At 22.5% G+C, this 22,861-nt stretch overlaps 5 protein-coding genes across 5 annotated transcripts; 1 reads left to right on the top strand and 4 right to left on the bottom strand. All coding sequences in view use genetic code 6, as the record gives it.

Annotated features, from left to right (window-relative positions):
* Window positions 1–403: 403 nt before the first annotated feature.
* TTHERM_00312330 (opioid growth factor receptor) lies at window positions 404–1,814 on the top strand (the record flags this gene model as incomplete). Its single annotated transcript, XM_001033414.1, has 3 exons — window positions 404–1,041; window positions 1,192–1,306; window positions 1,386–1,814. The coding sequence occupies 3 exons, from the start codon at window positions 404–406 to the stop codon at window positions 1,812–1,814; spliced, it is 1,182 nt and encodes a 393-aa protein (XP_001033414.1).
* Window positions 1,815–2,490: 676 nt separating this feature from the next.
* TTHERM_00312320 (divergent AAA domain protein) lies at window positions 2,491–6,294 on the bottom strand (the record flags this gene model as incomplete). The annotated part of the gene is made up of 3 exons (XM_001033413.3): window positions 5,702–6,294; window positions 5,545–5,634; window positions 2,491–5,446 (listed from the first exon to the last, which is right to left on the bottom strand). The coding sequence occupies exons 1-3, from the start codon at window positions 6,211–6,213 to the stop codon at window positions 2,491–2,493; spliced, it is 3,558 nt and encodes a 1,185-aa protein (XP_001033413.1). The 5' UTR covers window positions 6,214–6,294.
* Window positions 6,295–7,251: 957 nt separating this feature from the next.
* Window positions 7,252–10,063, bottom strand: TTHERM_00312310 (hypothetical protein; the record flags this gene model as incomplete). The annotated part of the gene is made up of 3 exons (XM_001033412.2): window positions 7,252–9,073; window positions 9,256–9,816; window positions 9,867–10,063. 3 exons carry the CDS (start codon window positions 10,061–10,063, stop codon window positions 7,252–7,254), a joined length of 2,580 nt encoding a protein of 859 aa, XP_001033412.2.
* A 1,467-nt stretch (window positions 10,064–11,530) lies between these two features.
* Window positions 11,531–16,650, bottom strand: TTHERM_00312309 (cyclic nucleotide-binding domain protein; the record flags this gene model as incomplete). The annotated part of the gene is made up of 5 exons (XM_001471460.2): window positions 11,531–13,726; window positions 13,806–14,086; window positions 14,286–14,775; window positions 14,849–15,333; window positions 15,405–16,650. 5 exons carry the CDS (start codon window positions 16,648–16,650, stop codon window positions 11,531–11,533), a joined length of 4,698 nt encoding a protein of 1,565 aa, XP_001471510.2.
* Window positions 16,651–17,477: 827 nt separating this feature from the next.
* On the bottom strand, window positions 17,478–22,350 carry TTHERM_00312308 (cyclic nucleotide-binding domain protein, putative; the record flags this gene model as incomplete). Its single annotated transcript, XM_001471459.2, has 5 exons — window positions 17,478–19,610; window positions 19,834–20,114; window positions 20,186–20,663; window positions 20,774–21,255; window positions 21,306–22,350. 5 exons carry the CDS (start codon window positions 22,348–22,350, stop codon window positions 17,478–17,480), a joined length of 4,419 nt encoding a protein of 1,472 aa, XP_001471509.2.
* Between the last annotated feature and the right edge of the window lie 511 nt (window positions 22,351–22,861).

Raw genomic sequence — 22,861 nt, 5'->3', positions numbered from 1 at the left:
AAATTACGTTTCAAAAATTATATTTTTAATAAATTAAGTTAAAGATATGCAAAAAGCTTTTCTTATGATATTGATTTTAGTTGATTGAACAAAAAAAACTTAGCTTACATCTAAATGATCTTATAGATATAGATTTAGGTTCAGTGCTTTGTAAATATATTTACTAGATAATTTGTACATTTAGATAATTTTTTCATTTAGTACTATAAAATTGATAATAAATTATAAGTCTGGAAATTAGAAATGAAAAAGCGCATATTACTAATGGATTATATCAACCAATTAATAAATTATATCGAAAAATCATCTTTATATTATCAGAAAATTCAAAACTTATCTAAATAATTTATTAATTATAAAATCTTTTGTATTGGTAAATTTATATCAAATAAGAAACATCAAAATGTACACAAAATCTAGCACGAAAAAAGTAGAAGAATAAGAAAATTTCAAAAAGAAGGTTTTAGCTAGCAAGCCAGCAGCAAAGGGGCCAAGCTCTAAAACTTCTCTTAACAATATTGTGCCATCTTAGACCAACTTGAATACTAAGGATTAGAATAAAAATAATAATAATAAAAATGCAAATAATAATGCAGATAATAAAAATGCAAACAACCAAAGTAAAGGCGATTAATAAAGAAAAGATAGCTTAGATAATAAAAATAAAAAAGAGAAAAAGAAGAGAATAGTTTATGTAGATGAAAACAGTGACGATACAGAGGAAGAGATAGTAGTTGTTAAAAGGAAAAAAGAGAAAAGAAATGAATCTCTTGATGATAAATAAAGAGGAAGATCTCCTAGAAATAACTCAATTGATGGAAAAAACTAAAAAGGAAAAGAGGTTGATGCAAAATTAAACAAAGATAAAATAAAAATGAGAACAAGAAGCTAACCTTCTATGAAACCAAAGAAGAAAGTTGAAGAAAAAAAGCCTGAAGTTATTAAAAAACCTAAAGATCCCTACATTCTAGTTACAGAATTTTACTTAGGGCAATATAAAGCACCTATTTGCGGTGCAGATATCTTTGAAATGTTTAATTGGTAAATAAGAAAATATTTTCTATTTTAGTTGTTAAAAGCATTCTTTTTTTAGAACACAGATAAAATTAATAGATTCATAAATTTTTTTAAAGCAATTTAATTTTATTGAATTTATTAATTTATTTTAATAATTTAAAATTTCATGAATAGGAAGGGTCAGTACGCCCATTTAGACATTAACCATGCTTATTTCCATTGGTTGTTCCCTCACTTTTAAGGTCCTTTTGGAAAAGAAAGAGCTATTTTATTCAGATAAAATGCTGTTGTAATAAAACTTTCAATTAAATAAAAAATATTATTTTTGAAAAATAAAATTATAATTTTTGTAAATTTTATTTATATAGATTGGAAAGAGAATTATTCAAAGCTATGAACTTATTCTAGATTTTTATGGGATCAAATTAGATGATGAAGCGACAGGTTAGGTTAGCAGATTAGAAAATTATTTAGAAAGATATAAAGAAACTTTCTTAAGACCATATACTAACCATGAATTCAGAGTAAAAAGAATGCTTTAATTCCTAAATGTAACAGGGTATAGGATATATGCTGTACAATTAGTCAAATTTTTAGAAAAGGAAGTTTATAAATTTGGGAAGAATTTTGTTCCACCACTCAAGTCTTTAGAATTAATTTTCTAGACTGAGTGGAAGCCTTACGGTGAAATTGATGAAAAAGATAAAAAGGCACTGGAATCAGTTGCACAAAAGTGTCTTTTTTCATTTGATGTCCTTACCTAAGAAATTAACTCCCATCTAAAAACTTTACTTTGATATATTAACAATATGTATGCATGTTATATTAGTTTAAAATTATAAAGAGAAAATATCAAAATTTACAATATAATTTCCATTTATTTTTAGATATAAAGTTCATTTAATTAAACAAATTTTAAATATCTAAATATTATCAAGAGTTAAAAGAAATAACTAGTTCTATTTAAGTTCCTTAAGCAACTTCAATTAAAAAGAATTCATCACTAATTTTAAATCTAAAATAAAATTTCTTTTGATATTTAGTATTAACATATAAAGAAATAAAATTCATCTATTTCATTTATTTTTAAATTTCTTTATTTTTTGAATGTTAAAATTATAATTTAATCATAAAATTAATTAAAATATTTCATTTTTGTTAATTTAAAAATATATTTTGAGACAATAATTATTAGCTATTTAAATATATTTTTAAGATGTTATATCAAATAAAAGAAAATTAAAGTAAGACAACTTAAAGTTTTAAAAACAAAATCAGAAAAATTGCCAATTCTTAATATAATTTATTTTAATAAATTAAATTGAAATTTTAAATAAAATATTTTGAAAAATGAACTTAGTTTAGAATTTTAAATTCTAAAAAATTTTATTTATTGTAATAAAAATACAAATTTATAGATAGAATATTAATAAATTTATCATATATGTGTATGTATGTAGGTATTTAATAATCTCATTATTGCTCATCAAAATTAAATGGTACTGCTAACAAACTTTCTATTTCTATTAATTTGTTATTATTTTAGAAAAGTTAAGATATATCTTTTTATTCATATAAAATCTAATAGGCAATGTAAGCATCTATTTGGCATTCAAATGATAAAGTAATCTCTTTTTTATCATTAGATTTATTTATTTTTACGTTTTTAAACAAAAAGCTTTGAACTATTTTCTCTAAGATTAATTTATCCATTTCTTAATTTTTTTCTATTTGCTTTAAAGTTACAGTTGTTCCTATTACAATTCCTAAGCTTTTTTCCTTCGATTTTAAAAGCTTTTTAGTTTTTTTAATATTTAAGTCAAAGAGTTTATGCTACTCAGTCGCAAGAAGCCATCCATTGTAAGCTTAAATTACACTATCACATGAAAATATTTATTTTAATTCATTTTAGTTTTCTTTAGATATGTTATTTATATAGATTAAGGCAATTTATTATTTTTCTTTGGTGTTATAGTCAATTTAAGTATTTTTTTTCTAATATTTAAAATTCATTTTCATAAATTGAAATTACTGTTTGTCTGACATAAAAGGCCCATCTTACTTATGGATAATATTCCAAGCCTTTTTTGCTAGAAGTGAATTTGAGAAGAAGAGGAATATTATATTTTTTTTGGATACTAAAATGTATGGTTTTTCTTCAGATAATGTCGAATTAATAATTTTTAGTGCTTATGCTAATCTGTGCTCAAAACCAAAAACTATTGAAATATAAAACTTATACTATTCCAAATCTTTTTGACTTATTGAATCAATATCTTTTGGAAACTCAATCTTAGTTTTATTAATTTTATCTTCTTCTTCATTTAATTCTTCGTCATTATCATCTTCTTCTATTTCTTTCAACTCTTCTTAATTTTATTTTGGCATAATTGGGTTATCATTATCGTAAATTTGGGACAACTCATCAAATTTATTTTATGAATAATTTAATTTTTAATTATTCTATTAGTTAATAATGTCCTTTTAAGATTCTGCAATTACTTATTCTATACCCTGATATACTTGCTCATATACAACTTTTTTTTTCTTTCCTTTTGTCTTTTACACTAAATGGAAGTCATCATTTTGTGAATTATCTTCATTTGTAGGGTGTTTAAAATCTTTTTATTTTTATTATTTGCTGCTTTTTTAATTTGGATTAATTTCATCTTTTTGGTCATAATCATCTTTTTTTTCAAAGCTGTCATTTCTTTCATATTTATATTCTTTATCATCGTCATCTTTTTACTTCCTTGCACGGTTGTTTCTTTACTATTATTACTATTACTTTTCTAAGTTAGGATTTTAGTTTTATTTACTGCTAGAATTATTTTAACTTTCAACCTATTTAATGAAATTGTTAAGCTCCTTGACTTCAATTTTATTTTAATCTATTTAATCTTTTTTTTATTATTCATTTTAGAATTTATCATTATTTTACTTTTGATTGTCTCGATTTTGATTCTAATTGTTCTAATCTTTGTTATAATTTTAATTATTTTAATCTTTGTGAAAACTTTAATTATTTTAATCTCTGTTATAATCTTAATTATTCTAATCTCTGCTGCTATAAGTTTAACTATTATTATCTCTGTTATAATTTTAATTATTGTAATCTCTGTTATAATTATTCTTATTTTTGTTAAAATTATAATTATTTTTATTATTGTAATTATTTTGGTCTCTATTTTAATTAAAATTATTTTATTCTCTGTTTTAATTATTATTATCATGTTCTTAATTTTAGTTTTAGTCATCATAGTTTTTGTTTGAGTTATTATTGAATTTATTATTTTAGTATTAATTTTTATTGTAGTTAGATTAATTGTTTTATCTCTAAAAATTGTCATTTTAGATGTTTTAATTTTAGAAACTAGCATTTGAATTTTATTATTAGTTCTAAATTTAAATTGTTTCTCTTAACATTTTGATTTGATCTGAATATTATTAATTTAAATGTTTTGATTATTCAATCAACTGTTTCTATTGTTCTATATTTTCTTATAAAGACTAACATCTTTGTTGGAAAATTAACTTTTCAGAATCGTATGAACTCTTATTTTAATCTATCTGCATTTTGAGTAAGAGTACTTCATTATTTTTGCTTTGCAACTCATTATTTTTAATTTGCAACTCATTATTTTTACTTTGCAACTCTTATTTCAGGATCTCTATACGTTATTGAGTAACTTAAATATTTTTATTTTATTCCTCTAGTGACTTAATTGTTTTTTAGGCATTATTAAATTCATTTTAAAGCTTTTAAGTCTTTAGGTTTTCATTTTTAATTTACTATTAGAGCTATTCGATTTTCTATAACTTTTCTTATAATTCTAATTTATGTTCCATTGAATTACTATAATTATTTATCTAATTCTAATTTTGTTTTTAATTATTATTTGAGATTATTTGCTGATTTTATTTATTATTTTATTATTTATCCTAATTTTGGTTTTGCTTTTTAGAACTATTTTGATTTTTATTATTATTCTAAAATAAAGGATTTATTTCTTATTTGTACTTTTGATATATGTTCTGCACTTCGTTTGCTTCACAAAGATAATATTAAGGATCAGGTTCTACGTATTAAATAGGTTCAGACTTTGGTCTACCTTTATAATGTATATTCCTTATCTCATTGATGAATTTTTGTAATTCGTATCTCTAGCAAGAGCCATCATCTCTAAAAGCGCTTTCAAAGCTGTATTTATCATTAGGTTTAGTATATGCATAAAGAGTGTTCAGATCTCCTTGTGCAACCTTTATACGAACGACCCACTTTCCTTAATAAAATGTGCCCCATTTCTTTACAGGTATAAAGTCAACATTTACAAGCTGACTGCAATCTGGCTCTATTTATCTTTTTATTTCTGACACAATATTTTTTAATTCATCAGTATTCTTTCTTGATAAATCAACACCCTGAACTCTAATTTATAAAAATAAATAAAAATTAATAACACCAAAATATAAATATTAATTTATTCTATTTCTAATTTCAAAATAAGTTTAATATTTATAATTTACGTTAAATCAAAATCTCTGATGCCCAAGAATATAGTGCCTCCTTAGCAATTAAGGAACGATGTGATGGTCTTTTTAATGATTTCGCGGTATCTATTTGTAATTAATCGAAAATATTTAGTTAATAAAATTAATTAATGAATGTTATCAAATAATTTACTATTCTTTCTGCAAGCTGTTGAGCTGATAGTTCTTATATTCTGTCTGTCTATCTTCTTTTTGATATATTTGACTAGAATAATTAAAGCTTTAGCACATGCATGGATTCTTTTGAGAGAGATCGTTTGGCATCACTTTCAAGTTATCAATAAATTGCTGCTATAACTATTAGTAAAGCTCTAAAGGGATTTTTTTCATGTATATATCGAATTTGATTCTTATTTCTTCATACATCTAGCAAAGCTCCTTGAGCATATTTGGCATATTTTGTTCATTTTGGTATTTAGATACTAGACTGCTGATCTTTGAGTCAAATTCTATAATATTCTCATGCCAACTTTTAATATTCTTGTGAGTTAGATCTGGCTACTAAGAAAAGAAACCTAATACGTGCTTAGCTCTCTAATAATTGACTTACAAAGGATCACAAACTTGAGAATCTAACAAATCAGAATCACTATACGACTATTAAACAGGTTAATATTAGACCTTATAGTTTTGATTATTCTACATTTAATTTCTATCTATCTATGAATGAATATATATTTCTTTCTTTCTTTCTTTTTAAACTAATAACTATTTTATGGTATTAATTATTTATTATCTCTCTCTATTAATTGATAATAAATTTTTATATTATCAGTATATTCTAATCAATTTGATCAAAAGATACAAAAAACTAAATAAAAATATTTTTTTTTCTTTATTGTGAGACTCCTCCTAATTAAAATAGACAGCTATATTATTTGTCACTAATAATTATTCTAATAAACCGACTCAAGACCAAACAACATCTAAATCTTATCATTTTTACTTTTTTTGATGTATTTTTTTATATTCAACCACATTCAATTATTTTATAAAAACTAATATTGTATTCAAGAGAAAATTAGTAAAATTTTTTATTAATTAAACTCAACTAATCATAAGCCACTACTTTAGCTTGAAAAACACAAAAAATTTAATTTGAAAATAAAAGTATTTTAATTATTCATATTCAATACCCATCACAAATAACAATTCTTATCAGTCGATTGAAAACCTAAAATCCTCTAAATCTTATTATTTTTAAAAAACTTTTTTTATTTAATCCATCTATGTCGTTCGTTCTATTATTTTATAAATATTATTATAAGCCACTACATTACAAAAACCAAAAAAAATATAAAAGGAAAATAAAATTTATTGATTATTAAAAAATAAAACCATTAATTTGTGATATTTATTTTTTATCAATCAAAATAAATTTCTCAACATTTTTATTTTGAAAATCTTTATAAATTTAATAAAGTAGGTTAATTAATTTTTTTATAAATATAAGAAACAAAAGCTCTTTGCTTTTTTCAAAATTTTTGCAGATCATATAAATATATTATTTAAAGCATTTTTATCCATTTTACAAAAGTTTATTAATTATTTTAAAGATATAATATAACAAATAGATATATTTTTATATTTAAAAACTGAAGTATTTTTAACTTAAACATAAATAAAAAATATTTATTTTATGATAGTAATTCATAGATAATTAGATAGAAATATATTTTCAGCTCAAAGATTTTTAATTTTTGATTTCAAATTTTTGTTAAATTGATTTCTTTTGTGGAGAATATTTTGTAATATGTCATCTATGTTGTTATCAGTGCTCATGTTATTTATGAAACCTTTGTATTTTTCTTTATACTCTCTTCTTTTATCATTATAGAAATCATTATTTTATTTATTTTTGAGGATCTTTTATTCCATGCTTTCACTTTCGTCTTCATAATAGTTGCCTTTCCTGCCTTTTGAATTGTCTATTTCGTGTATCTAAAATTCTATTGTTCTGTGATTAGCTGATGAATTCTCAGCAAAACTACTCTTTTACAACTAAATCCCTTTCTTTTATTTTAGAAAACTACTATCATCTCCAAAAGTTTTTTGTTAAAAGTTTAATAAGGTTTAAGAGTTGGCCAATTTAATAGGAGAAGACATTTAACTTCCACCATTATTAAATCCTATTTTGTAATTATCTTCTTAGCTTTGTTATGCTTCAATGTTAGGTAAAAATTAAATATTTCTTTAAGATTTTTCAGAAATTAGAATTTAATTCTAGTTTTAGTTTGCAGGAGTGTCTAATTTCTATGTTTTTGTTGTTAAAGCTAGCATTGATTATTACATTTAAAGCTACTATTACGTTTGTAAAGGTATTAGTTATGTCTAAGATTAGAAGTTTGATATTGGCTCTATTATTTTGGAATTAGGATTACCTTTAAAATTGACTGAAGACTTTTGTAAAATCATACTCTTCATTTACTACTCCTATAATTCCTAGGTTTTAGTGATTGGGTTTTCGCTTTCATTTCTTTTCATGTACTGCAAAGGTTTTGTATATATGTATTTTTTTCTATAACCTGGCCTTTTCTCAAGCTGATACTTCTAATTATTTTCAATTACTTATTAGAGATTTTCTTACACCTTTTGTCTTTAATTTTACTTTTGATAATTTTATTCTTACTCAATGATTTAGTTTTGCCATTCATTCTGCTATTCAATTTACATTTGAAGTGAGCTCGGTAATTAATACATGCTTTCCTAGTTCATTCTCAAAACATAATTAAGATCGAGCATGTCTTTGAACATTTTATCTAGCTTAGGGTGCTTTTGATAATACTCTCTTGGAGGAGGGCGCAGACCAAAATGATCAATTATTGACTTATGAGATTTTTGAGTGTTTTTAGTTTCTTTCTTTTGTTTTCTACTTTGGCTAAACTACTTGAGCTAGCTTAATAAGTTGTCTTCCTTATCATTTACAGTTTCAAAAGCATGACGAATCATCTTCTTCTTGGCATAAGGAAGCGTCCTATTATCGTATGCTAAAACATCAGAAATCGTTGGTGAAATCTAGTTACAGTTTAATTGCAAATTTGCAAAATAATTTTATTCTTCTTTTTGATTATTTTCATCAGCTTTAAGCTATGTTTTATCAAATATTTCTTCAGCTTTTTCTTTCACTAATTTTTTTGCTATTTATTGATTGAATAAGAGTTTTCTCTAAAGTTGTGTTAAGCCTTTCATATCATCAATATATTAAGCGTTAGGATCTACATCTATTTACTCAGGATTAGCATCTGCATGCATTTTTACAGTCATCAGCTAAATAGTTCTCTAAGATCTAGTAGGTAATGATTAAAAAGCCTAATCTCCTTCATTCTACTATATTGAAAGGAGTTAGCTAATTTTCTTCAATTCAGACTCCTCTATCTATTTTATTCTTTTATCTTTAAGCTAGTTCTTTATCTTTGCCTATTTGTCTTAGATTGAGATGTGATTTGTTAAATGGTCTTCCTGTAAATTCAAAACATTTTTTTTTAAAGGCTTAAACTTTTCCTATCTTTAATTTATGTAAAAAAATTATTGAATTTACTGGTTAATTAAAAGCTAAAACTATGAAATGAATATGTTTTATTTTTAGTTAAATTAATAAAATACTTAATAGAAAAAAGTAACTGCTGAAAAAATTATTAACATTTTAAATTTAAAATATCATTTTTTAAATAGAATTTTAAAATTTACACTTATCTTGTGAATTGCTATCCATCGTAAGTATTGATCTCAGGAAAGCTTAGCTAAAAACCAAAGAAGGTTTTATTTTTTAATTTATTTTTAGCTTGCTACTACAAAAGCAAATTCTTTTTATTGACACGTTCATAGTCAAGGAACTTGTTTTAGAAGAAAATCTTATCGATGTTCATTCTAATGAAGAAATCGCTAACAAAAATACCATTAAATTCAAAAACCATAATGTGATAACAATTAAAAACGAAACGGAGATCAAATAGATCCCTCTATTTTGGGAATAGTTGATAGAATAAATAATGATTTATATATCCCAAACAAAATATTATCAAGTTAACTATTTCATCTTTTGGCTGAGGTAAAGTGCTAAACAATTTCACATAGTTTTTGCTTAGTTTTTTCTTCAAACTTTATGATATTTCTTGCTCTTCTTCATACCTAATGCATTCAGGAAAGTTACTCACAAGTATAAAGTAAAATGATAACTTCAAAACCTTTGAAACTCTTTCTGAAGTTATCGATTTTATGAATCTCTCTCTTAACTTTGGGTTCTCTATGCTTTCATTAATAATAAATTTATTTTATTTAATTTTTTAGATCAAAAATACCCTTTCAAAATCCCTGATTGCAGAAATTTTAAAATCTCATTATCACAATTAATCTGAACAGGATAAAGACATTCTTATGATATTGTTATTTCAGCTAAATCATATTTTTCTTCTTCCTAGTTTATCTGCTCTCCCTGTAATTACCCCGCAGAGTTTTATTGCTAAACTACTTCTAATTATTTTTAGCTTTCTTCCATTCAAACTAAACTATTCGATATTTAAATCTTATTCCAGTAATATCTATCCTATTTCTTTAAACAAAGACTTTAATTATTATTTTACTGTTTTAACTTTCTTTACAAAAAAAAAAAAATTCTATGTTTTATATATTTTGTGAAATAGGTTATTTTAAAATAATAATTCCTAAATTTAATATTTAAATTATTAAATAAGTTAAATTCATTTTTATGATAAAGTTCAGCCAAAAATACTAATTATTTTATTAAGAGAATTTATTATTTCAATTATTTTTAGAATATTGTGAGAATAAATTAAAATAAAAAAATATTTTGAAGACTTTGTTGATTTATTTTGCATAAAATATCATATTTTTGCTTTTAAAAGCATCAAATAATTTTGTTAAAATTTAGTAAGCCTTTAAAAACTTTATAGAAAATATATCAGTTAATTTATTAAATTTATTTTTTACTCAAAAATTTAACTTAAATTTAGTTATCAAAATAAAAAGTTTATTAAGGTAATTTTAATGAACTTTTCTCTAAAATGTAAAGAGATAGAGGATAAATTGTCTTCATTGCTTCCAAATTTAAAAGTTAATTTTATTTAATAAAAATAAATTTAAAATAATTCATTTTTTTGTTCAATTTAATTATTTAAACAATTTTTAAAAAATCATCAAATAGATGTTTATGCTTTTTAATTCAATTAATTAAATAAATTAGTTAATTAATAATAAATTTAAGCTAGATTTATAAAATAAAATTTTTAAAAATTAAGTTAAATAGTTCGAGTTTAAATATTTAAATAAATTTAACATTAAAATCTATTTCGTCGTCACTCTGAAAAAGATGATTATATATTTGATTTTTTACTAATTATAATTAAATAAATTTGATTTGATTAATTAGTTAAATTTTATTTATTGAAATTGCTAAATTTTTTAATTTGGAATTCAAAATTTCTTTTCAATTTAAAAGCAATAAATAGATTAATTTCATTATTTTTAAATTATTAATTAATAATAAATTTTATTTTTTATTAATTCAAATTTGAAAATGATTTAATCTCTTTGCCTCAGTTAAATACCAAATTAATTGCCAAGTAGAAGTCAAAAAAGGATTTATATTTGAAAAATATCTGAAAAAGCACTGTAAATAGTTGAAATTTTGTATGGTAACTTATCATTTTGAAAAAAGCAGTTTTATAAAATTAAAAATAAATTTAGATATTATTTCATTTTCATTAATTAATATTTTTAGATATCAACTTTTATATTTTAATTTGGAATTCAATAATTTTTTCTTTAACTATTTAAAAGATATAGATTATTATATTTATTTACATTTTAAATTAATTATATATTTTATTTTATAAATTATTAAAAATTGAAAAAGGAAAAATTTACTGCAAATCATTTTTATTAAAATTTTAAATACATTTTAATTAATTTTTGTAAAAAAGCTTTTTTATCCTTAATATTTGAATCAGCTTTTGTTACTATTGTTTTAGAGTACATCTATTTTTTCATTAGAATTGTTTGAGTTATTAATACTTATTTGCTCATTCTTAAATATTGAGTTTCTGTTGCTGAACCTGCTTTTTTTTCCTTACAATGAAGATTGAGATTCTGTCTATTTTTGTAAACCGAAATAATTAGGGATTATTAGGTTATGCTAATTTGTCTTTGAGTTACAGATTTCTATGCTGCATTTACGATCATATTATTACTTAAAATTGCCTCTGTTTATTTCTTCATCTTAGTTAGCTTATGTGAAAAAATTTTAATTGCTGCATGGAGATAATTAGTCTGTGTTTTCAACAGGAAGAGATAAATTTGTATCTTACCTTTTTCTCAAACTTAATTAAGAAATAAATAATTAATCTGTAATAGAGTTCTTTTTATTATTTTCATTTTTAAGATATTTTAATCTATTTAAAGTGTTATTATTAAGCATTTCTTTGATTAATTTATCTTAACCAGTAAAATTATTTTATTATGAAGCAAATTTATTTTGTTACAACCTTCTAGATGGAGAAAAGGCGAGAGCATTTTTATATTTATTTTTTTAATTCTTGTTAAGCTGTAATTAATTCTATTGAAAAATGATCTCATCATAATTATTGTGAGGGAAATATATTTCAAAAATTTTCATTTTATCAAATTCCTTCATTGATTATTGATTGCTAATATTTTATTATGAAGACATTTTATTATGGTAATTCATATTCTATGTGTGAGTTTGATTTATAAGAATATCCTAAATTTTCTAAAAGTTGTTAGCAAAATTATCTAATTACATACTGAGTCGTTGCTATAATAAATTATTTAACGTAAGCTATTTTTATTTCGCTTAAGATTTTTGCACAGCTACCATACTTTCTTAAGTCGAATTTAAAAAAGGTTCACTATTTTAAATTACATAGCCTGAACTGCTAAATCTTTTCAATTTATGAATAGTTTTTTTCTGTTATGGAGATAAATATTTGTAATTTTCTGTTAAATAATGAGGAATTTTTAATGGAGAATTTTATTTTTATTTCTAATTTATTGGTAATTGTGTTTTATCAAAAATGTTATCTGTTAAATTTATTTTTTAAGAGCCATTTGATGAAACTTTTTATTATCCTTTATCATAATCTTTAAAAATATTAATATCTTAAAGACTTTTATTCTTCATACTCAGGTTCTTTTTAGGTAGTTTGAATTTCACTGACTGAAGGATAGAACTTCTCGGTTTTCGTTTTGATTGTAAAGGTGAAATATTTATTTAATTAGACGATTATGGTTCTTAATTGCTTTCAGTTTAAATAAGTTACTTTGAATTATTATTTCCATCCTAAATCAGATCTAAAGTTTAATTTGAATATTTTTATAAATCCAGATTTTAGATACAATTTAACTCTTACTATTTGTTTTGAGCTCTTTAACTATTCCAATAGTTGCTCTCAAAAGATAATTCATTATTATCAATTTTATTTAATCCATTTATGATAGGTTTATTTTTAATAAGATCTCTTGTGAAAGGCATAGATTTATTCATAATGATAGAGTGGTTTGTTATTTTTTCTTAAAGCTGTGCTTACATTAAATCCTCTGGTTACTCTTCTATATCTGGATTAGTGACAATCTCGTCTGTCTTATTTTATGTATTTATATTTTTATGTATACTCATCGAAAGCATATATTGATTAGATTCCGATTCTTGCTGGTCTTCTTCAATTACTAAACTTTTTGATATTTGTTTAGAAATTTTCTGTTTTTTATCAACTTTTTTGCTTTGAATATAATTTTAAAAGTTTTTTTCTTTCTCAGGAGAGGAAAGTAATTATGATGAGTCTTCTTCATTAGAAGATCCAAAAGAATTTGAACTTCCATTTATTTTTTTATTATTTTAAATGTCCCTGCAACTTTTTTCTTCATCAAAAGAATTAGAACTTGAAATGATTCCACTTTTAGAGATTGAATTATCAGAAGACTCTTAATTATTTGAAAAATCTTCTAATCCGTAAGTATGTATATAAGCAAATAGAACAGATTCTTCCTAAAAAGCTATCCTATCTTAATATCCTTTAACCTATTCAATTCTTCCTAGAGTATTATTGTGCTTTTAAGTTTATCTTTTCATAAAAGTTCTTTCTGTCTAAGTTAAGGAGTTATTGTACTTGAATTAATCCATAAGCTTAAAATAAAAAAAATTAATTTTATATTCTAGATTATTGATTAATAATTTATCATAAAATTAAACTTAATATTTTTACCCTGGTGCTGTTTGGTATATAATGTACCATGGGACATTCTCTTGAACTATGATATGCTTAGTCAGATTGAACATGTTAACAATAAGTACACTTTTTCATAGAATGCTTCCAATTTTTATTAAAAATAATATCGTCTTTAATCAAGCAAAATTTTTCATAATCTGATGGAACTTCCTTTATAATCTCAATAAACTTAGCTCTTTCTATTTTTATTAAAGTTGTAAATTCGAGGCTTCTGACACAAAATTTTCTTTCCATTCCTGTAAAAAATGACATTTCACCTAATATTTTTTATGTTTTTATAAATAAATCTAATCAAACAAAAAACAATTTTCAATAACTAGATTAACTTTATCTTAGGTTTTATTTTTTAATCTAATTACTTAATAATTTCATGATTTACTGTAAATGTTTCCATTATTTTATTAGAAAATTCGAAATAAATAAATAAATAAAGTAAATCAAATTTTAATTAATTACCAAAATATTATCCAGCTTTGAGAGTGTTGCATTCTAAGAATTCTTTTTTAAATAAAATAGATTCACTTGTGTGGTCACGAAAAAGTTAAACGGATCCTTTTTCAATAAAATAAATAGAACATTCTTCTAAATCTCCCTCTAAATATATTATTTCTTCAGGAGTACATCTTTATTCCTAAACGAGCGATACCGTCTTTAGTATAGTTTTAAATGAAAAGTTATCTCTAAAAAATGGAGATTCCACTACAAGAATCTTATTTGCTTCAATCATTAGATTTTCTTTAAGATTGTTAGAAAGTTGGCTAATTATGTTTAATTCCTCTTTAGTGTTTTCAGAAAGGCTTTCATTCCAGTAATATTCAAGATAGTAACGAATTTGGTACTATAATTCAGAAGTTATTTTCTTATTTTTCATATAATTATTGATTACAAATAAATTATTCTTTCTTTGCTTTGATGATTTGTTCATTTCTTAGAAAATACTCCCCACCTGTATGTATATTTTTATTATTTATTAAATAAAATTCATTTAAATATCCTTTCAAACTATTAATATTAATTACTTCACTAATTGAATAAGCAAACACACCGCATGCAGACAGGACAGTTAAAATACTAAAAAGTCTTTCAAAATTACTTTGTGGAGATATATCTCCATAGCCTACCGTAACCATAGTTACTGTGTTAAAATAAAATGCATTTAAATATTATATAAACCATGGTTCATTCATAGTGTTGTTGATGTGAAGCCAGGTTTGATTTTAATCATTTTGAACTTTGGCTATAATAATCCAAACACAAGCCAGTAGATGAATTATATAGATGTTAGTTAAAAATAATTTATTTAACCTCAAAATTTAGCTGATCCTAGGAGAAAAGTGGTATTGCATTTCAATTTTTTTGAGTACTCTTCCAAACTATTTGTATCTCAAGAAAAATATAATAGAGCAAACGTTTAAAACATTAGTATTTTCTGCGTATTTTGAGTTATATTAAAGTGAAAAAAATATTGATATACAAGCAAGAGTAATAGCATCTAAAGCAAATTCTTTTTTACAAAAATAAATTTTTTGTTATTAAAAAAGAAAAATTCATTTGAAAATAGATAAATCAAATTACAATTTTTTAAATAGTTCTGTGCAATTATTATTCTACTTTTAATCTCCTTTCCTTATTAAAAAAGACTAGTGTTGAAATTAAAAATTATATCTATTAACAGCAAGAGACTTATCAACAAATGCACAACCCAAGATGAATCAAAATTTTAAATCTCCTAATTAAATGATATCAATAAAGGAATTGTAATGAAAAAATACCCTAGGCAAACTAACTATAGCTGATCCCATATAAAATTAAATTTAGAAAAAGCAGAAAAAACTGGTATCGTATTTAATAATTTTTAAAAACATTGCTTGATTATCTTATTATTTTTATGAAAACTATTTCTTAAATTTGTTGAAGATTTTTATGTTTATGAGTTTATAAGCATTTTTTAGTTTTTTTTTTAAAGTATGCTTTTATCAGTGTTTTATGTTACTTTTATTTGAGCATTGTCTATATTTTAATAGGCAGATTTATCATTAACAAGATTAAAAAAGATAGGATTTTCATCAAAAACTTTATACTTTTATATTTATGTTAGTTATATCATTTTATTTATGAAAGCCTTAACTTAAAGAGATATTTTAACTTTATTAAACACTTTTCTCAAAACTGATTGATGTCTCAGTTAATTTATAGGTTAATCTTCCTCACTAAACCTTCCAGTTCTACTTTTAATGTATGATAAATGTTTTCTCTCTTGCATTTTACCCATAAAATTGTTAGAATTTATCTATCCGTTTACTTTTTACTAATTCTTTTCAAGATCAAACTAAATCAACCTCTAAGAAAAGGAATCATACGCCTATTAACAATTAGGCATCGAATTCTTTTTTTAATTCTAATTCGTATTTGAATCATTTTATTCAGCAGTATGAATTCCATGATAGTATGAAGTATTTTCCTCTTTAAATAAAGCATTCTATAATTATTAAAATGATTTATTATTACTAGCTATTATTAAATTATCATCTGAAATCATCTCAAATAATTGTTTGTTAATTTATTTTTTTTTTGATTCGATGATTAATTTTCTATCTAAAATAAACTTTTTAATAATTATTACTTTAATATCTTTCTTTTTTTTGAGCTAAATTTTTACAATTTTAGAATCATTCACCAAAAATCCTTATTAACTTTAATTTATTTTAATCAATCCTTACTTCGAAGGTTTTTTAAGTGTTTTCTTAATTTTATGGGAATCATTCAATTTATTATCATTTTTAATAATAAAATATTTAAAATATATTCTAGAAATTATCATAATTATTACTTCGTTAAAATTAAGAAAATTAATTATTTCAAGATAATGTAAAATAATTACATAATTTATTAAATTAGCAAGTATTTTTTCACTCAGTAAGTTAGAAATTTCCTAAATTTTAATTAAATAACTTATTTTAAATTATCAGAAAAATAAACTTAAATAAAATAATAAAATAATACTAGAATTTGTACGGTTTTTAATATTTTTAATTTATAAATTTTAACTTGTGAAATTAATTGTACTTAATTTTAAAATTCAATCAAAACAAAAATATAATTTTAATTACAAAAATAATATTTTTTATTTAAAAATACTTAAATTAAATTTAATAATTAAATTATTATTAACTCTAACAATTAAATTTATTTAATTAATATTAACTTTAAACTTATTTTTTTTAGTAAAATAATTATTGTAGAATATTGCGTAATTTAATAAAATTGTATCAAGAAATAATATGTAAGAATTCATCTTCAAAATAAATTTTATAATAAACATTATATTACTGTAAGAACTCTTAATTAAGCTACATCAAATTTATATCACATATTTTAAATTTTTTCTAAAAAATTGTATTTATTGTAAAAATTGTTAATTAATTAATGATAAAATAAAAAACAAAGTTTACATTAAATGAAAAAATAATCTTTTATAAATAATTTATTAAAAAATCCAAAATACTCATTTATTTGTTGACTTATTTATTTATTTAATTATTATTTTTATATGAAAAAAATAGAATCGTACAATTTCTAAAATTAAAATTTAGATTCTCTAAATAATTTTTGCATATATTTAGTTAGATTCTCTTCTTTTAGTTAATTTCATATATGATCATGTACTTGATCTTTTTAATCTAATTATGCAAAATATGGGTTGTTGTTGTCTTTTTTAAATTTTTAAGAAGCAGAATTTTTAATACCAAATCTACTTTTTTATTTTTCACTATTTAGATTTTCAGATTAAAAATTAGATGAACTGCTACCAACAAAAAAACCGTTTTAAAATGATTTTCCTTCTGAGTCTGTTTCATTTTTTTTAGTAGATGATGATTTAGTTTTGAAATCTTCTTCTAACTATGGTTAATCAGCTAATTTATTTTTAGGTGATGGTTCTTTGTGCTTCTATTTCAAAGACTTACCATCTTATTTTTAGTTTTACCTTACATTTGTGTTACTCATAAGAATTTTAAGTCTATTGATAGAAGATTAACCAAAAATATCTGTTAAAGCTGCATAATTGCTATTACTATTCATATTATTGTTGTTATTGTTACTATTACTGTTGCTATTACTGCTTTATTATTCATTTAGTTAGCTTGAAGAGCTATTAGATTATCCCTATAAGAAACAAGATTTAAAATTTTAATATTATTCTTTGTTTTTAAGTCTTTTTTACTTTAAATATTTATGGTAACAATGACTTAAGACGTAATCATAGTTATTATGAGGGAAATATATTTGATAAGATTTCATTTAATCAAATTATTAAAAGAAATTGTCAATATTTTATTTTGAATTTTTAAAATGCTGATATCTTGTAAAATCATGGTGGCGGTGGTTATGGTTTTATTAACTTAATACATTTTCCTAAAATGAGTTAAAATTTTTCACTAGTGTTTCTATTTATTAACTAAACTATAATAAGTTTTAGTGTTGTTAGTTTTGATAATTTTTATTGTCTGCAATAAATTAATCTTCTAAGCATAATTAATTATTAATAGAGGCTTTTTTGATAAGTTCATTCAAGCCAATGTTTTCGCTATTGGGATTACTCTTAATCATTTAATAAGATTTCTTTAAATATTCAAGGAATCTTAGACTGCTTTGATCTTTGTGATCATGTTTATGACTCTATTTAATTGAGCTAAATGAGCTATCAGTACTTAAATTTTTTTCGCTTTTACGTCTTTCCATATATATCTTCAATAACTCTCTATCTTATTTTATTTCCTACATACTTTTACTGTCTCTACGTTTAAAATTATTTTCATTAAATTATGACTTAGATTATTGCTTATTTTGCATGTGGGAAATTTACTCAGAATCTTTAGACCCTCTTTTACTTTATACATGTTAACTGTTTTTTCTTGATCTATTTTGAAAGGATTCCTCGTTTTCGTTTGAATGGGTTTTTGCTAAAGATGCTCTTTTCTTTCTTAATGCTGCTATATATTGATCGCTTTCATTATTATTTTCGATATCAGAAATTGATGTTTTAGAATGCTTTAAAATATGTTTCTTCTCAATCGATTAACTCATAGGACTGTTGTTACTTATTTAGTTAACTTATTAGAGCAGTTTTTAACTAATTATTTTTTATTCTTGTTTCTTTTCACTTACAGTTTTTGAATTTTCATCATTTTGTATGCATATTATTTCTTGATCATTCAATTTATCTACTTCTTTAGATGCTTAAGAAGGACTTTGTAAATTTTATAGGTTTGGGGAAAGTTCTGTGTCAGATTCTGACTCTGCTGCTTCTTAAATAACAGAGTTTTTCCTATCTTAAGATTACATTTCAGGATATTTTTTAGTGAATGCCTCATTTTGGAAAATGCTATTTAATGAATTTGGGGTGTTAACTTGGCTATTGTTAGATTCAAAGTAGTTAGAATTTTCTGAAATTTCTGAGTCAGAGCTTCTTACATCACTGCTGCTACTAAAGTTACCAGAAATGTTATTTAAATTGTTCCTACTGTTAATTTAGTTTAAATGTTTATCACTAAATTCTTATCCTTCAATTAAGTAATCCTATTCATTCAAATATTCTAATTCGTGAATAATCCCATATTACTCGCTATAAATTTCCAGCAATTAATTTTAACTAGCTACAAAATTTGCTTAATCGCCGCTAGCTTGCTCAATTCTGCCTAAGGTATTATATTTAAATTACCTTTATCTAAAATGTTTTTTCCTTAATTCTTAATTGAATTAGTGTTTGAAACTATCTTATAACTTTAAATAAAATAAAATTATAGTGATTATAAAATATAACACATATCAATCAAATAAAATTGAATTATCCTTGAATTTAATTACTTTAATTAACCAAAAAATATGATTGAAACAAAAATAAATTTAATCATTAATTTAAAATAGATTGCTAATATTTTTAATAATTCAATAAAAAAACTAATTATTTAATTTGAAAATTTTGAAAAGCTTCGTTTTAAATTACTCTTAATTTATTAGGAATATAGTGTAAAACTGGGCACAAAGCTTCAATGTGCTATGCATCAAGAAGTGGCTAATCTCTGCAATAAACACATTTTCTTTGAGTATGTTTAATGTTATTGTTAAATGTTATATCATCTTTAATCATACAAAATCTTTCATAATCTTCTGGATTTTCTTATAGAATTTCTATAAATTTTTTCCTCTCAATTTTAAGAAGCGTTGTAAAATCTAAGCTTCTATAATTATTGACTCTAGATTTCCCTGTAAAAAAACAAACTTCACCTATTTATTTATTTATAAATTTATTTATTTAGCAAGTTAATCAGCTATGAACATAATTTAATTTAATTTACCAAAATATTCTCCTCTTCCTCTCACATTCATTTAATTTTTGGAATCAAAATTTGGATTTTCAAATGTGTGGAAAACTTAAACTTGGCCTTTTTCAATAAAGTAAATTGAATTATCATCGCTTTCTCCTCCTAGAAAGATAATTTCTTCAGGCGTGCATCGCTGCTCAGTAACAATCGATACAGTTTTTAAAAGAGTTTTTAAAGAAAAGTTATCTCTAAAAAGAGGTGATTCTAAAATTAGTCTATTGGCTTCAAGCATTAAGTTTTCTTTTAAATTATTAGAGAGCTAGTTGATTATCATTTATTACTTGTCAGTATTTTCTGAAAAGCTTTCATTCCAATAATATTCTAGATAATGACGAATTTAATATTATAAGTCTATTGTTATTCTTTTTTTCTTCATGTAACTATTAATTATGAACATGTTTACTTTTTACTTTTTGTTCGCTTTGTTCATCTGTTCAAAAATGCTTCCTACCTTTTTAATTTCAACAAATAAATTATTTATTTATTTCATTAAATAAATAAAAAAAGAAATAAATAAATTAGTTGTTTTTGGCAATTAATAAAAAAAATTAAAATTCTTACTTCGCTTATTGAATATGCAAATACACAACAAGCTGAGAGAACAGTAAATATGCTGAACAATCTTTCTAAATCTGTTTAAGGAGAGATATCTCCATATCCAACTGTTACCATAGTAACAGTATTAAAATAAAATGAATTTAAGAACTGAATATACCAAGGTTAGTTGATTAATTCAAATTTTATAAGCCAGCTATTTGTATTATATTACCAATAGGCAATTTATATCCATAAGCAAGACAGCACATGAATGATATAAATATTCATTAACAATAATTTAATAAGTCTCAGAGCTTAGCTAATTTAAGGTGAGAAATGATACTAAATCTCAATCTTTTTTAGTACTCTACTGAATTATTGTAATCGCAAATAAAAAGTCACAAGTAAAATATTTGATATTACTTCTACATGCCACAAATACCTCTATTAGCTTACAATAAAGTAACTAATTAAACATATCAAAGTTATTATGTCAATACAAAACCCTTTTTTATTTAAAAAAATATTTATTATTTATTTTTATCAATGAACTTACCATTTCTTAAATAAAACTTTGCAATTTTGTAATGATCTTTAATTTCTTTGCCTTATTGCATAAGGCTCGTGTTAAAATTAATGAATACATCAATTATCATTAGTACAACTATGAAAAGTTCAACTAAATTAGTACCTATAATGCCTTCGATAGTCATGTTAAATACAATAATTATAGGAATAATTATAAAAAAGAATCCTAAACAAAGAAGTTAAATTTAATCCCAAATAAATTTTTATTTAGACAATGTAGAAATCACAGGAATGCTATTAAGTACCTTAAATAACGATTAAAATGATTCCATATTGATACAAGACAATTATTTATTTTACAAATTTATGAATGAATTTTTCAAATTCTAGGAATTTATTATTTATTCAAATTTTTTATCTCTATTTGTAAGTGAATATATTTCTTTTTAAAAAGCTAAATCAGAATTATAAAATGCAGCTTTATCATTAAGAATATGAAAGAATTCCTTTTTGCCTAAGAACGAGGCTAACTAATTTCTTTTCAATAGAGATATCATCTTGACTGCAAATTTTTTTACCCATAATTAAAGTCTAACTTTCTTAAAAGTATTTCTCATAAATTACTAGTTACGCATTGATTTTTTATCTTCTACCAAATTGTTATAGTTAATTTTTAAGTGACTTCGCTTTTCATTTTTGCTATGCATCAGTCCAAGATGATCTTAATGCTTTTTTCCAAGACCAAATTCTGATTCAAAATGGACAATTTAAGAGAAAGATTCTTGGGATTTTTCATTTTTTGGAGATAAAATCTTGGTTTGCTTAAAATTTGCGCTTTTAGCACTATCACTATTGGTTCTTTTCAAAGTATACTTGTCAAAAAGCTACTCTTCATGCTTATCTAATTCTTTATGACTAACTTTATCATCACTTGTAATCAAGTGCAGTGGTTATGATATATGCCTTTAGCTTCCACTTCCTAAAAATGATTCATTATCGTTGTGCAAATGATCTATTTTATGATATTATTAATCAAATTCAGTGTGCACAAATTCTGTTGTTTACTAATTCATTAAAAAAATTAGCCAAAAATTAAAAAGAGTTATTCTTAAATTTATTATTTAATTAACAATTTAGACTTTCCCCTTATTAATTTAATTTAATTTTTGTTTAATGAGGATTATTTTCTTTTAGTTTTTTTATTATTTTGTATTAATAAAATTTGTTGTCATTAGCTCTATTTTTTTTAATGAATATTATGTAAACCATTTGTTAAATATTTTAGCATTTAACACAATCAACATCATTCATTAAACTTACTTTTATGTGAGGAATGAATCACTAACACTACAGTTTAATTATAAATAAATTCATATCTACTGGTCTAAATATATTTTTACAATTGGTGAATAAACAATTTATTATTTATATATATTTTGTATTTTTTAATGTAGGATTTTTTTCAAAAAAGATCGCTCATAGATTTGAATTATATTTGTTTAATAAATTAAAATATTAAATCTGCAAACAAAATTGTAAAATAATGATTTATCTTTAATTTTAGCTCCAAAAACAAACAACAAC

Source organism: Tetrahymena thermophila, assembly GCF_000189635.1.
Source record: "Tetrahymena thermophila SB210 genomic scaffold scf_8254431, whole genome shotgun sequence".
NCBI classification, from domain to species: domain Eukaryota; phylum Ciliophora; class Oligohymenophorea; order Hymenostomatida; family Tetrahymenidae; genus Tetrahymena; species Tetrahymena thermophila.
The sequence above is the reverse complement of the archived record's forward strand: the minus strand, read 5'-3'. Positions and strand labels throughout refer to the sequence as shown.